We start from the raw sequence: 15,613 nt of genomic DNA on the forward strand, positions 1-15,613 counted from the left end.
TGGGACAGATGGGGCTAGTTTGTAATGCAGCAAGCCTCAGCTGATGCAGTCATCTTTTTGTCAGCACTGAGACGCCAAAGTTACCTAAAGAGCCTTTAAACTGTTGACAACACCTGCTTTCAGATAGTGAGGAATTGGCTCCCTTGTAATAAAAGAGTATTGCAGTTGCCACTGTCAGCAAAAAGATGGGGTTTGCCCTAACAATACAAACACAGAGGCTTTGTCTAGTTAAACTGTGAAACACCCTAAAATATTCCCCTTTTATTTTTTTTCTGCACAAATAAGTCTTCTCAAAAGGAAACATGTAATTGAACATACTACCTTCTTTTTATTTTCCTTTGTAGAGGTTTACACTTGCAAAAATGCAATAAAACATTTCAGGCAGTGTATCAGTCTATGACAAAGTTCTCCTTCAGTACATTTGAAGGTGTGAAGGCATAAAATTATGGTTAAAAGAATTTCCTCTTCCTCCAGCTAAATAGTAAAACTCACATCACTGAAAGCCTAGGAAGGAAAAATAATTATTTTCTTCACCTCCATGCTGAAGCAGCATCAGTTCTTACACCAGAGCACAGAGAATAAGGACAGTCTGTTTGAAAATTCAAGTTGTCTTTATTTTTGTTCAGACTGAAATATTTGCATTCAAGAAACACAAATTTTCAACAAGATGTCTGATACTATACTGTGTGCTAAACTAAGCCAAAATTAAAATCAACATATTTAGCCCCTTTCCATTTTATTCACTGAGCTTTTTCCTCAACAGCTGGAGAAAAGGGACAGATCCACAATAAGAGCAGTGTGAACAAGGCACTCACCTCTGTTGCTATTCTGCAGCCAACAGAGGAGCAAGTTTGCAAGTCTGGGACCAGAAAAGGGAGCAGGTTTGCTCAGGCACTGCTGACTGTCCAGGCTGGTGGCAAGGAGGGGGACAATGGCAATAAACCCTTCTACTGCACAATCAAAACCTACAAATGACTGTTGCAGCATTAAAATGAATAAACATAATATATTTGGGTACTAAGATAGGCAATACTGGTCCCACATGAATTTTGCCTTACTTGCTTAAGATGCTACAGTTAATGATGATGTCAATAATATGTGTTGTGTTGGTGTGCTGGGTGTGGTTTTGCACTTTGTTGTCATAAATCATTCATACTCATCTTTTAAGAGTAGAAAATCTGTTGATAAGAGTCACAGTGGCAAGCCTAACGCTTCACCTGTCCATTGGATTGAAGTCACATAGCTGAGAGGCAGATAACATTTCTGCTCACCATAAAAATCAGTCTCTGGTATAGCTAGTCAGAGACTCCAAGACAGAAGAAGTAATTAGCTGAATCATAAATCCTGCAAAATTTCTAAGTCAGAAGAAGAATCATTCACGAATAAAGATCACAATGTGCTCAGAGACAGGTTTGCTGTCTGAACACACAAGAATTCCACTGTAGTGATCACAGTTTGAAACAAGTGAATTCAAATATATAGTTAAATAATTAAAATGTTAAGAAAAAAAGACAGAAATCAAAGAAGCTGCCAAAAGTATTAAATAGTTATAAGTGCCGTGAATGCTACTTAAAACAGTAATGTTTTGGAGAAGCTGTGCGTCAGATTATAAGACTTTAAGAGACCAATACTGATGTTCAAAGAGCATCAAAGAAGTGCAAAGATGTGGAAAAAAAAAAAAAAGGATAAGGAGGAAAAAGCTCCAAAGTCAGGAAGTTGTACTCAAATACAATCTACAGAAAGAAAAAAGAAAAAAAAAGGAAAATCTAGCCCATAATATAAAAATGTCATAAATTACATCAAGAAAGAGAAAAAAAAATGGCTAAATTTCCTTACAACTAACAGTCTATAGGGCCAGTAGATAAAATCAAGACAAAAAAGATGCATGAAGAAGAGGAATCCAAGGCTGAAAATTAATTCCTCACTTCAACTTTCTTCACAGGAAGACTTAAGGAGGTTCTCACACTGGCAAAGAAGTAATTTGGAGGAAATGTATGAAGCACAGTGTCAGTAAGACAGATCTGAGAACAAATCAATAACATGAGCAAATAAAGTGCAAGGAATAAATAAAACTCTAAAGCACTTCCAGTGTGAAATTTCCACACTATGAATTGTGGTATTTAACTTCCTCCTTCAGGTATAATCAGCTCCAGAAGAATGAGAAGCGCCAGCTGTGGGGCAGGTTTTACTACAGGAACCTGAAGGGAACAAGGAATCACCAGTCTCTACGTGTGTCATTTTAAGCTGTGCGTAGTAGGAACAAATTATAGTAAAGAACAGAATTACTATATTTTTGAACAAAAAACAGGTAATGTCTTTTCAAAGGGCAATTGTGCCTCATAAATATTTTAAAGCTATTTTAAAGAGTCAGTGATGCAAGAAAGCTGGCTGATACAGCAGATGAGGTTTGCGTTTAAAATACCAATATGAGAATCTTTCAACATGTAGAAACACACATTACAGGAAATCAAGTGAGAAACCACAGACCATCTTCCGTGAGGCTCAGTATTTGTTTTTTTTTTCCCACCAGGTCCTAGAAGCACGGTCAGGGATCACAAAATGAAGCTGCAGCACAGATTATGAATTTCAGTGGATGTGCAGCCATTCTGCACATGGATTTCCAAAGGCTTTGGTGAAGGTCTTTCAGCGGGGTCTACTAAGGAAATGAAAATGCTACGGAATGAAAGAGAGTATTTTCTGTGGACAAATTAAAAGATAGGAAGGAAAAGCGTGGAATAAATGTTCAAATTTCACAATGCAGGGAAGTCACAAAAGAGTTCCTTGGAGACTTGCTCTGGAATCTGGGCTTTGAGTTATCGATAATAGATCAGCTAGAAAAGAGTGGCCAATAAGGTGTCAAAGTTTGACAGTTATACCACATCATTCAGGAGAGTAAAAATAAAATATCAGTGCAAAGAATTACAGAGAGATCTTATGAAACTGAGTGAATGAATGATAAAAAGGGTGAAATTTAACTGAATTCAACATTGATATATTTCACTGGAAAAACTAAGCTATATTGTAAATTTACACAGGCAGTGAAGATCTAGTTAGCTCCAAAACTAGGTGTCACCACTCTGGAAATATATCTTGGATTTATTGTATACAGTACTATGCAAACATTGGCTTACTACTCAATACAAAGAATAACTAAATAAATTACTAGGAATTGCTAAGAAAGGAATAGAAATAAGAATAAAGACTCTTATTATGCTGTCACGTAAGAAGTACTGTGTTCAGAGCTAGACAAGAGTAGTTTATGGTTTTAGTCTCCCAATCTCAAAAACAAAATATTGAAAAAGATACAGAAAAGGACAATGAGGTTCATCAAGGATATGGGACAGTATCCACATTTCTCAAAGAGCAACTAATCAATTTTTACTTTTCTGTATGTAAAAGTTGTCTGATAGGGTAGTGTGGGGTATTATGGTTAATACTTAGAATATAATTATTATTTAGAAAGTGAAGAAAGAATAACTTGCTATTTCAGTACAAGAACGGAGGTCAAGTAGTAGGATTAAAATAAATAAAGTACAATTTCTCACAATGCATGATTGAAAACTAAACCCTATTGCTGCAGAATATTGTAGGGACTTGTTGTACAAAATGTTGAAGTATAATAAGATTCAAAATGTACCTGGAAAAAATTATGAAAGAAGCGGTCAAAGATTACGAAACAGAAGAAACTGATTCAGGAATTCCCTAAAATTCCATTAGCTGAATTACAACGGGAAAAATTTCTCATCCACTTCTCATTTTTCCCCATTTGTGGTCACTGCCACTAGGACAGGATCCATGACCTCTCTTCTGGCTCTTCTTCAGAAAGCTGGGCTCCAACAGGACTAAATCATGATCAGAGCTAAAATGCATTTGCATAATCTCCCTTTCTTTATTTGATTTTTACACTTGCTTTTCACTTGTTAAACCAGCTTTGATTTAAGGTGATGTGTAAGAAGAAAATAGATGCCAGAACATTTTTGCATATAAACAAAATTGTAGAAGTGGGATTTTAAAAGGGTCCAAGAACTATAGTTGTCATAGACCTCAAGATTCAGCAAGACTCTCTAGTTTGTCAATTAGTCCACGGGTTTACAGGTATTGTCAGGATTTACAGTTACTTCAAACAGGTGTGTATTCAGTACAGAAGAAAGCAATATGAGTCTGTAGAAGCAATGCAGCTTTGTAGGAGGATATTTCCTCCAGCTTATTTCAAAGTACTAAGAAAGTAATAATAATTACTTTTGATATTGTGCTTGGGCAAATTTTGAAAAACAGCGTACCACCTGTGCAATACATACCAGCTGACTCTCTGTTACAATAGGTGCTGATTTGTAAAGGCTGGCCTGCAAAAAAGATAAATACACACAGCATTACATACAATATCATAGCGATTATATTTATGACAAGAAAAATCCATGGACAGCAGCATGGAAGCTTTTACTACTGATGCAATGGTATGCAATTGATAAGAGAAGTTAAAATAGTGTTATTTTAGTGTTTTTTAGGTACAACCAAATATAAATGCCAATCATTAACATTTCAGGGAAACCTTTTTTCAAGGGAAACAAAATTCTACTTTTTCATCACAATCTAATCTCAAAATACAAATCCTGACATTTCTTACCTGCCATTGTCTGTTAGCTTACAGCATCAGTGTTATTAATACTGCCAGTTGTATTGGGACTTTGGTCCAACCTTATCATCCTTCTGACTTCACATTATGAAAACCAGAACAATCCTACTCAAGCATTACTTTTTCTTTTTCTGAGTATACATTGAAGCTGTATTTACCCCAATCTAAGTAATTGTGATGAATGCAAAGTATTTATGCATGTATGTGAAATAGCCATGTGCCACATGCTTATCCATGCAGTGCTGATATTCAGAATTTCTGGTGCATTGATCCCTCCCATCAACTCCTTCAAGCATGGCAGGAGTTGCACTGGATTAACACAGCGGTTCTGAATTGATGGTATATGTCAGCCACAGCTTTGGGAGCTGGAGATCTGCTCTGGAGTGTTATTAAATATATTCTGTTCTCACAGACTACATCTGAAACACACTTTTTTTATTTCATCAGAAAGGTGTCTTCCAATATTCTTTCTAATTAGTATGAGCCAGCACAATCTGTCAAGTAAAAATCACAGTATGCAATAAAATATGCATACCACCACATTCAAGAAGCGAAATTGAATTGATCAGTCAAGCATTGTGCTGGCATAAAACTGGAAGGCCTCGGTTGCTTTAGCAGCATTGCTTTGACTTGAGGTTCAACAGAAATGCTGAATGATGAATAGCAAGCAGAGATTTCTCAACACAGGACTAGATGAGTTGTAAGTGAAATATGGAACCTGCAGTAACTGTGTATGCTAGTAAATATTAAAATGTTAATTTGGTTTAATGTTTCAATAATGGAAGAGATGACTCCATGTAGAGATTTTCTTTATATGCTAAAATGTGTGTGTCTGTGACAAGCAGCTTTTCATCATCTCAGGATAAACTAGGGGGTTTCAGCCAGCTCTGTATCTTGGAAAGAAAGTTTGGGTCAACCCCAAATTCTAATGGACAGGCAAGAACTAAAGGGCTTATGCTAAATCCAAATAACTGCAGCTGTCAGCACCCATAACAGTCTGTTTACCAAATAGCTGAGCTCTTGCCACACATTTAAAGGAAAAAACAAAAAAGGTGTTTGAAAACATTAATTTTAATATCATATTCACACAGGTAAAATTAACAATATACACCGCTTTGAAAAGATTCTGGCCATGAGGGATTTACAGCAGCGGGAAAACATCTCAAGTCTCAATTGCCAGCGCTCTAACACACTCACTTCTCTGTACCAGTCAACACCATTTGTCATAATAGATGCCTGTGCACACTAAGTATTATATCAAAAGCAGACAAATTAGACATTTCTGCACGCAAAATGTAATTATAAAAGTACTCACATATCTGGTTTCACGCCCAGCTGCTCTTTGCAGTGCTGTTGACACCTTGTATAAAATAAATAGATATATTAAGAGCAAAGAGTTACTTTGAGGAGTAACCCAAAGAGACTTTCATCATTGTGACAGTTCTTGCTTGCTCAAATTCAAGAAAACGTCAGTTTTCCAGAAAGATTAATGCAATACATAAGTTACCTTAAAGTTTTGCTTGATAAGTTCATTGTAGAAAATACTGTTTAATTTTTACTGCTCAAGAAAATTATCCCACTCTATTGAGGAAGGCATTTAAATTACCTCTGAGAACTCTCATAACAAAATGTTATTATTAGATAGCCATAGTTGTGGTTCCCCCATGAATTTTAAGTTAAATTTCTTCACAAAATAACCTGAAATGGCATCTTTGCATGTTCTCATTTGCAAGAACTTGCTTTCATCTGACTAATCCATGCTATTTCTATGGTATTTTCTTATATGCTTTTTTTCCCTTCCTGTCTATGACCCTCTTTTACACTTAGTTTAAAGCATTTTGTTATAAGCACTTTAGCTGATAAAGGCACTTCTGGTCCCTATGTTGCATCCTATTAAACTCACTTTTTGTCCCCTTTATTTGGTCATGACTGCTAACAGAGGCCTCCAGCTTGGTCAAGGCTCAATTCCCAATTGCCCAAGGAAGTAGGTTTTGGATGCTACAGCATTTTAACCACTTTGGATTCAGCAGACATTGGAAAATATTCCCTCAGCAATTATCTGTGCCTGCTTCTTCATGTTACTATCATGTTTCTGTCTTTCAGCTGCCTGAAGCCTGATTCACCATGGCATGTTTGTTGACAGAAGAAATAATTTCATAAATGAAAATTACATTTTAACTATATATTGAATATAGCCACTCAGGAATACTGGTTCTATGCCTTATTTTTTGCCTGGTGAACTGAACATTGTACAAGCTATTTTGAATGAATGAATTTCTTGATATGTCCCTCTGCCAAAAACCCCTTTCCTCTTGTTTCCAGCTGGATTTCTGTCATTTTCACTTTCCTATAGCTACCATGACCAATGTAAATTTATCCGTGGCAAACCACGTAGGATCCTCTTCCGTTGGTTAGTCATCCTTCTTAACACAGAAGGCACATCAATATAACTTAATGAAACCAGAAGTTTAACACTAGTATAGAAAGTTTTCCCTGTCTCTCACTATATGTTTCTGAGTTATTCAGGGTAAATTAATGTAGTGGGCCACCTCCTTATGTGAGGGGCCAGAGTTAAAAGGAAATCAGCCTTTAAGAGCAAGTCTATTTATTCATTTAATTATCCCATTATTTGAGAATTAATAGTGAACAAAAAAAAAAAGTTCTGAAAGATTTCCAATCATTGAAGCTAGAAACATTTGCTCCTCTGTAGTGAGGACACATAGATGGGAAAAAATCGGTAAGCTGGCCAAAGATGTTGTAGTATGGAAGGCAAGTTATGAAGGATTTCTTCCTAGTGGGTCTTAGCTTTTGAAGACTTAATAAACAGTTTCTCATTCATAAGATAGCCCCTTCTGACTTCAGGAAAGCATTCTGCAGCAAGGACTGCTCTAACTCTAGGGATACATTTCTATCCTTCCATGTCTTTCAAACCACCAGATACTTATACTGACGCTGGATGTCTCAACTGCAGCTTTCATTGCTATAGGTTTTACTGTTGTCATAGGCTCTACTGTGATTTTGTTTGCCTTGATATCTACCTGGAAAGAGTCCTTGGTGTCTGGGTGGGCTTATTCACCTACCTTGCCAACATCTGGCTCCATGCTCATCTGCAGAAAACTTGGAGAAGACTCAGATCGGCGCTGTAAAATTATTTTCAACACAGAACAGACTTATTAATGATGAGGAAAAAAAAAAGGAAAGGAAGAGAAAAAGTCAATCCCCCATACTGATGTGTTACCATAGTCAATGGGTCCTGAAGGACTTGATCAATGACAGCACACAGCTCTTCTGTTTGTTGTCTGAGCTCAGCAGGGGAGCACATCTGAAAAAAAGAGGATGGATCATTCAGTTAACCTATGCTTTTTTGTTTTCTAATAGAGATTTGAAAGTCATATAACAGCACTACCTCTGAATGAGTGTCCAAAGCAGTGTCTTCACTCACACTTGCAGTCTTGGTTGGCTCTTCTAATGCCTGCAATTAAAAAGATGGTGTGACACTGAGTTCAAAATTTTAGAAACCAAGCAAACATAATTTTTGCAATGCTGTGTTTCCAGAGGTGACACTCTAAGTTTCACCATGGAAAGATGGTAGAAAAAGAAGTTACAGGCCTTTGGAGCTGCTTCAGGTTACCAATTTCTGATTCTGAATCAGAGGGGGGTTGCATGGTTGCAGAGAGGGAGAGAGCATATGCAAGTTACTTAGATGAATTATCCCTGCTTTTAAAGATCAGAAACTACCAGCTTAAATTGTCTTCTCTGACAATGTCCCCCTCCTTCACAGTAAGTATAACACTGTGAATGTGTGCCACGTGCCAAAGAAGGGTCAGGGGGCTGCCTGCTGTGCACCATCAGAGGAAAGCCACCAGCTACAGGCATGTGGACAAGTCAGGGGTCTAAGCACACAGGAGGTCCTTTCTTTTCCTCCAGTAGACATTTTCCTTAGAAAGTGCCTCCTTTTTAAAGAGGATTGTGATTACACATTACAACAAACCAATGCCTGATGTTTCTTGATTTTAGCCTGAAATTGGAAGTGTATAAAGAGAAATATGTGCTATACATATGTGATATGCACACAGGTGTGCAATCTCTCCACAAGATTCTTGTGCTTGTATATACCTCCTGTTTTTCTATACCAGTACCACAAGCACACTTGGGAGCAGTGTGAATCAGTTTGCTGATCCCTCAGCTTTATCAGGAAACTCACAAAACACCCTCAAAAGCCAGAATCCAGTGGCTCAGTTCCTTTTTCATCTTCATCCAGAATTTGAGACAAACTCTCACTGCCATCACCCATTACTGCTTTGAAGTGTTTTTCAAACAGGCTTCATGCCGAGACCAAAAATTACTCTGGAAGCCTGCTGATGTGTGAAGCTGGACTACAGGGGAGGGACCTGCAGAGTTTATGTATTTTTTGTTTAACACATTATGCTCTTCTGAAGTTTCATTTTGCTAGTTAATTGGAAAAAAAAATAAGAAAGAACAAAAAGGCATTCCAGTAAAGCACTTTTTCATGCATGTGGGATTCCATAGGAATGGACTGATACCAGTGAGGGGAGTATGAGGGCTGCCAGTCACAGAAGACATGTGGAGCTCTCAGAAAATGGCAGAATTTTTAAATTAAAAAAATGTAAATAAATAAGCATATAGTTAAGCAATTGTTTCTGGGTTTAATTTTGCTCATTACATTTTCTCTGGCAAGTTTCCTGTGCAGCTACTTGCAGCATACATCTATTTATGCATAACTGAAAAGTTAATGACAATTTACTTTTGATATTATTTTTATATCATGCACAAATTATCCTGAACAGAAACGCTGTCATCTCTCAGAGAGTACAGTAATTATAAATGAAGAGTAGCTTCTTTCCAAATAGATTTCTTCCCTCCCCTCCAGTTCTAGACAAACCTGTTTGCCTTAGAGTAGTTGCATTTCAAAAGGAAAAAAGTAAAAGAACGATGATTTTTGACATACAGAAATTACTGTAATCTTATCCCAAGACAGAAGATTAAAAGGTCAACTTTCTCAACTCTGCTGTCTCATCACTGTTACCCAGCTAACTGCTCAGATCAACAGGCAGTCCTGTAAAAGAGGAGGGCTCAGCTAAAGAGCACTACACTCAACTACTGTGTCCCCTGTTCAGGTTCAGTCAAGATTACGTCCTCCTGATAAACATAAAATGAAGTGATAAAATGAACTAGAAGAGTCATTCCAGTACCTGTTAGGGCCAGGATTGCCAAAGTACCCTGTTTTAGGCAGATGATGAGTCTGAACATTAAGAAAACCAACAAGTTTTAGTCAGTCATGGGATAAGAATGCAGAAATTGCTAAGCTTCTCAAAACCTCGAAGAAACAAGTAGGGTAATGAACATAATAAAGTAATTGTAAAAAAACCCCACGTTTCTGCTTCATATTTACTTCACCAGAGCAGTGGGAGAGGGTGAACACAACCAAGGGTAAGAAACAACTACCCAGAAGATTCTGAGGAATCTTTCTATAGGAACTACAGACACATCTACCAAGTCCCTGGTCAGAACTGAGACTTAGGATAACTTAAGTAACCAAACACCCATCTGTCTCAATAGAAACTGGGTACCCAAATTTCTTCGCATTTTGGAGCCTTCATTGACTAAAGAACTCAGGTGAGCCTAGCATAAGGTCTATGTATTCCACAGTCCCCCTGATACACAGACATCATACAGGACCCATGTCAGAGAAAGCTGCAGTGTTTTTCCTTTTTGAACCTTTGGGGAAAGAAAAATTTAATCTTCAAAGTGATCAAACTAATTTCATTCACTGTTTTATCTCCTTTTTTATTTATTTATTTATTTTCTATTTGAACAGCCCTAGTCTTCCAAAGAACAAGAACAAAGAGTACCAGATTTTAGGCATCCCTAAGCATCCCTAACACTTCTACAAAGAAAAAAGGTTCTGTTTAATCTGTTGTTAGCTTTTCAAATTAAAACTTTTTTTTTTCAGCAATGTTTTTTTATTATTTTTTTTTTTGCATTTCCACACAGAGAAAAGTGTGAGATTAAAGAAATATAACTAGTGTTTCTGAACTCATTACTGGAATTAACATGCAATAACGTCATGATTAATTTAAAGCATTAGTCCTATCTACAGTACTGTTGATTAGTGCTATCAACAGTATTGAAGCTTCAGTTTCTGTGCTAACAATATTACATTAAAAATGGAACATTCCCATTTAGGTATTAGATTTTTGTTATTATTATATATGAAAAACAACAGTGAGACCACAGTTTAAAGGAAAGTGCAATTTAGAGAATGAAATGTGTTTGTGACAGAATTTAAATGTTCAGATGAAACAACCAGTTGCTGAACTACTAGTTTTTTTCCCTTGCAAAGGCAAATTCAGGGGCGTGATGCATATGCATCATTGACGTCAGTGATGACTACAACCCTTTCCTCCTCCTTCTCCCAAGATATGAGTGTGCTAAAGCTGTCTTAGGGCTGAAAAGATACTGGTAAATGAGGCAAACAGGATCATCAACATTTTGTTAGAAGAATAAAAACTCTTGACAACATATAGGAAATATTAAGCATTGTTTCATCCATCAGTGAACCACATCAATAGTAGGAGAAAAAAATGAATATTGTAACCTTGATCTGACGCAGCCTCCTTCTTACTTTATTGTGAAAAACCTGGGCTGAGCAAAAGCCAAGAAGTTTCCTCCTATTTTATTTCTTTTGTGTATTTTTCCCATCACTATCTTTTACTAAGCCCTCAGCACATGCAAAAAAATCCCTCTGTATAATGGAACTTCACATACCAGGAGTTCCTTTAACTTATTCCATGAAGATCCTAGGAAATGGTAGTGAAAAACCTGGCTACTTTTCCTCACATAAAATAATTAATACTAAAAGCTGCAAGGCATTTGAAAGAAAGAGTGAGCTCATAGCCACCTCCTACATTGACACAATTGGTTATTATTACAGGCAAACTAGGTCCTTTATCACTCTACAACTGCACAAATTGTTTCCTTTCTTTCTTATCACTAGGTATTTATCTCTAGCCTTGAGAAGCATTTTGACATGAGTAAGTGACCTGGATGCAAGAAATTCACCTAATAAGTGCACACCAGAGGTGCTTGGGGAAAACTAAGGAAGGTTTTATTAAAATAGTCTCTTCAAAGTGTTGTCAGAATTGCTGTTCAGGTCCAGAAAAGTCCTGAAACACTTGATAATAGCCCACCATCCAGCAGTTAGGTCTACCATCTGAAAGTAAGAAAAAAATGTCTTCCAAGTTCCTTCTGTATGATTTCAAGGAGCAACCTGAATTTGCATTTGTCATGATCAGTCCTTATACCAGTGGATATTTGATGATACAGTAGGTAGAGTTCCCTCAAGGCAAGAACACAGAGCTGCACTCCAGTGTAACAGATCACAGTCATATTTCCTCAATTGCATTTCCTTCTTTTCATGCAAAAAAAAAAAAAAGAAAAAAAGGAAAAACAAACAGGAAAAAACAAACCAAAACACTCTCTTTTTCCTTCTGCTTTTTTTCCCTCCACGAGAAGAATATAGTGCACTGCTGGCAGTCTGCTGTGTAGGGGACACAAGTAGGATCTGGTTTAGGAGATGTCTACTTAAGAATCGTCCTGTAGCTCCCTGAAATAAACTCCTCATCACTACTTATTTTGACTGAAAGATATTTTTATAGAAATTTGATAATCTCCAAATAACAGGTTAATTACTTTTTAAATACTGTCTGAGCAGGAACGGAATTTGAATTAGACTATGATCACATCTGGTTAACTAGTAGCTATACAAAAGTGAGTGTCAATAAAGGGGTGACTCACTGACTCAACATTAATAAGGCCAGAAGGAAACACAGTGATCAGACACTAGTCTGACCTCTTCTTTAAACCACAGAACTGTCTGGAATTACTGTATGAAGTGCCAGAAAAGCATCTTGTCTTGATTTTTCAGGTTTTGTGATAAAGAGCTTACTTCTATCTCCAGAAAATTTTTCTAATGGTTAATTCTTTCACTTATATTTTTGCCCTATGCCTACATTAAACTTGTCCAGCTTCCTCTTCTAGCCAGTGGATCCTATCATCTGCAGGGCTGAAGAGTTCATTATCACAGTCTGTGCATCCTCTCCATTGCTATGAATCTGTATGGCTACGATGGCACTGCTGAGAGACCGTGGTTACCACCACCTCATTATCACCATCTTTGCTCTTCTTGCTCAGGCACTGTGGAACTATACCCTTGCTGGTGAGGACAACTGTCCTGCCAGCCTTACTGCCACGCTGGCTCCCAGTTTGCCTTCCTTGTGGAGCAGCCTGCTCTTGCAGGCCTTACAGAGCCTGATCATGCTGACGACACCACCCTTAAAACACCAGTTTTTCCTCTTCTGCCTTCAAAGGAAGTTACTGCCTAATCTTCTAAAGGATATCCTGGATTGGCCTTTTTCTGAGCAGAGCAGAGGTGATCGGACAAACATCAGGTTAATACAAACTCAAACAGCTGGAAAGCATTCCAGTTACAAGATTTGATGAAATTAAGCCACTTCTAGGGTTGGCAAAGTATACACACATATAGTCAATAAGCCTTTTCTTTGCTGCTAATGAGCAGAGATTTGAAAAACTTTCTTGGAGTAAGAGTACTGGAGGATAAGAACACCTCTGGAAAAACCATAAAGATGATGATAGCCTAATGTTTTCATAAGATGATGAAAAATGCTGGCTGAAATTAAAGCAACTACACACTCATAAAATAAAAAAAAACCTGACAAAGAAAGACACAAGGAGACCATTTAGAGGCAGACAAAGCATTGTAACTTACATAACATATCAATGTCAGTCTTCTGTCGTTGGATCTAATTAATACTGCATATGAATTGTCACTAGAATACCCACATCTGATGTGTCTTCTTTCTCACCAAATTAATTAATATAACTATTCACACAGTCAAAAAGTTGACTTATGACAATATGCATTTCTAGTTTCATTGCATAGTAAAACACTTTTTTAGCACTTTAGGCAGATGATGTACTTCTAATCATGCATTCAGCTCAGTAATATCTGTGCCTTGCATCTATTATGTGTCTTTCTTACTTGGTAAAAAAGAAAAAACGCTAGAAAACTTCTCCTCATAACCATGATTCTAATGTTCATAAAACATCACTTACGCTGTTAAAATCTTACTCTAAAATATCTCTCTCTTCTTTTATCCAGTGCATAAAATGCATTGCATAAAATGAGAGCAATATAATTTATGTAAGTAGCATGAGTTCCTTCCCACTTCACTCCCCAGTATTTTTGAGGAGAAAACTTGGATATTACAGATTGGTGCAATGTGGTCTGTGTGTGACTCCTTCATCCTTCCTTTAAGACTAGTACTCTAAATGCATGTCAGCTAGCATAGCAGGACCAACTTAGGAGCACTGTAATTTGCTGCTGGAACAGGTCAATAGGAGATTATTATCCATAATTCCCAAGATGGCAGAAAGCATGTAGTCAGGCCATGATGAAACATACAGTTTACAAATTAAATTAGTCTAGAGCCTCTCCTGGAGGCAAATCCTGTAGCAGAAAATTGATTTCTTATTAGTTTTACATGACTGTGCTTTTGCTACTTAGGGCTACACCAAGGCTAGCATTTCCAATAAAGTGGTGAATAACCAAAAGTCTGTCTAAACACAGATGCCTTTTGAGTCATTACTTTTTCCACAGATACTGGTATTATATATACTATTCAGTTTTACGTATTGGGGGTTGTGAGTAAATGCCCCAGAAATCATCAATGAGATCATGAAAAGGAATCCTTTTTCTTCTGAAAAAGTACAATCAGATGGCTGATTCTAACCTGCCAAACAAAACCCACCCAAAACACATTCTGTAGGGGTGTAGGATCCCCTGCATTAGCTATTTTCCTATACAGAGCCATTCCTATTAGACCATATTGCATGATAAAGCAGACACAACATTCATTAGTGCATTCCAGGTTTAAGTAACAGAAGAATCAGGTATTGCGCAAATGATTAAAAAATCATTTAAGATTAAAAGAACAAGGGAAAATAATTGAATGTCCCTTTTTTAGAAAAAAAAAGTATTTAAAGCAGTTAACTGATAACTATTAGATCACAATCAGTAATATATAAGGACAAAATTATGATCTTCAAAATTCTTACAGTTAAGTTCACCCTCTCCAAAGTTTTTAGGCTCTGAAAACTTCTTTGTAATTAGCTGAGCTGTGTAAATGAATACATATTTGAAGATGTAGTTAGGAATGCTTAATCTTTCAGAAATTAATCAGAGGCTAGTTTCCTGAACTGGGCCCTGGACAGAAATCTGTTTTTTTTTCTGATAAAGCTATAAACTGGATGTCGAAGTGATTAAGCATGTGTTTAAACATGTAAGACATTTAGCTCATTGTTCATCACAGAAAAATTTCGTTCAACTTAGTGGGCTATTCCAACACAAAATATTCTATGATTTTATTCTTTTGTGCAAAACTAATTGTGGGGAGCTGGAATAAAACTAGACATTGGTAGGTACTTTGAACTCTTCATGCAAAATGCAAACTTTCAATTCACTTCCAAAGTTGCATTATCTAAATAAAAACTATACAACCCAGCTTTTGCTGGATGTGTCTCTGGCTGTAAATAAATGCACTAAAGACTTCTTTTTATCTATCAATCATCATACCTTACAGAAAAGGATTTTCACCCCAAACTACATCCTGGGGAGGGGACAGGTCTCTGGCCCATGGTAAGTGTTGGAAGTGCTCAGGGAGGTTGTCTGGGAGAATGGTAGATAGAGGACAGTGCAATGTCCAGGACTGTTCCCACAGTTTAACAATACAGCTGATCAAATTTGCGTATCTTGGGATGTAAAATTTACTAGTATAAACATAGTCTTTGAATAATCAGTAACTGACAGAGACCTACTGATTGGTATGTCCCAGAATATCAGTGCTCCAGACACTTTCCAATGATAAAACAGACTTCGAG

The 15,613-nt window shown here is 37.0% G+C and overlaps 1 protein-coding gene across 8 annotated transcripts in view; it reads right to left on the minus strand.

Annotated features, from left to right (window-relative positions):
* Positions 1–15,613, minus strand: part of MLIP (muscular LMNA interacting protein) — a 111,490-nt gene that overhangs the window by 33,531 nt on the left and 62,346 nt on the right. For all 8 annotated transcript variants that reach the window (XM_061460609.1, XM_061460608.1, XM_061460607.1 and 5 more), the window contains 5 exons: positions 8,040–8,105; positions 7,872–7,955; positions 7,714–7,773; positions 5,949–5,993; positions 4,299–4,343 (listed from right to left, as the gene is read on the minus strand). In XM_061460609.1, coding sequence (XP_061316593.1) covers positions 4,299–4,343; positions 5,949–5,993; positions 7,714–7,773; positions 7,872–7,955; positions 8,040–8,105 — 300 coding nt within the window. The remainder of the gene's footprint in view (positions 1–4,298; positions 4,344–5,948; positions 5,994–7,713; positions 7,774–7,871; positions 7,956–8,039; positions 8,106–15,613) is intronic.

The sequence above is a fragment of the Pezoporus flaviventris genome, unplaced genomic scaffold (genome assembly GCF_033815535.1).
Source record: "Pezoporus flaviventris isolate CSIRO_AGI_PZ_B2104156 unplaced genomic scaffold, CSIRO_AGI_Pfla_v1 ptg000031l, whole genome shotgun sequence".
In the NCBI taxonomy this organism is placed as follows: Eukaryota; Metazoa; Chordata; class Aves; order Psittaciformes; family Psittacidae; genus Pezoporus; species Pezoporus flaviventris.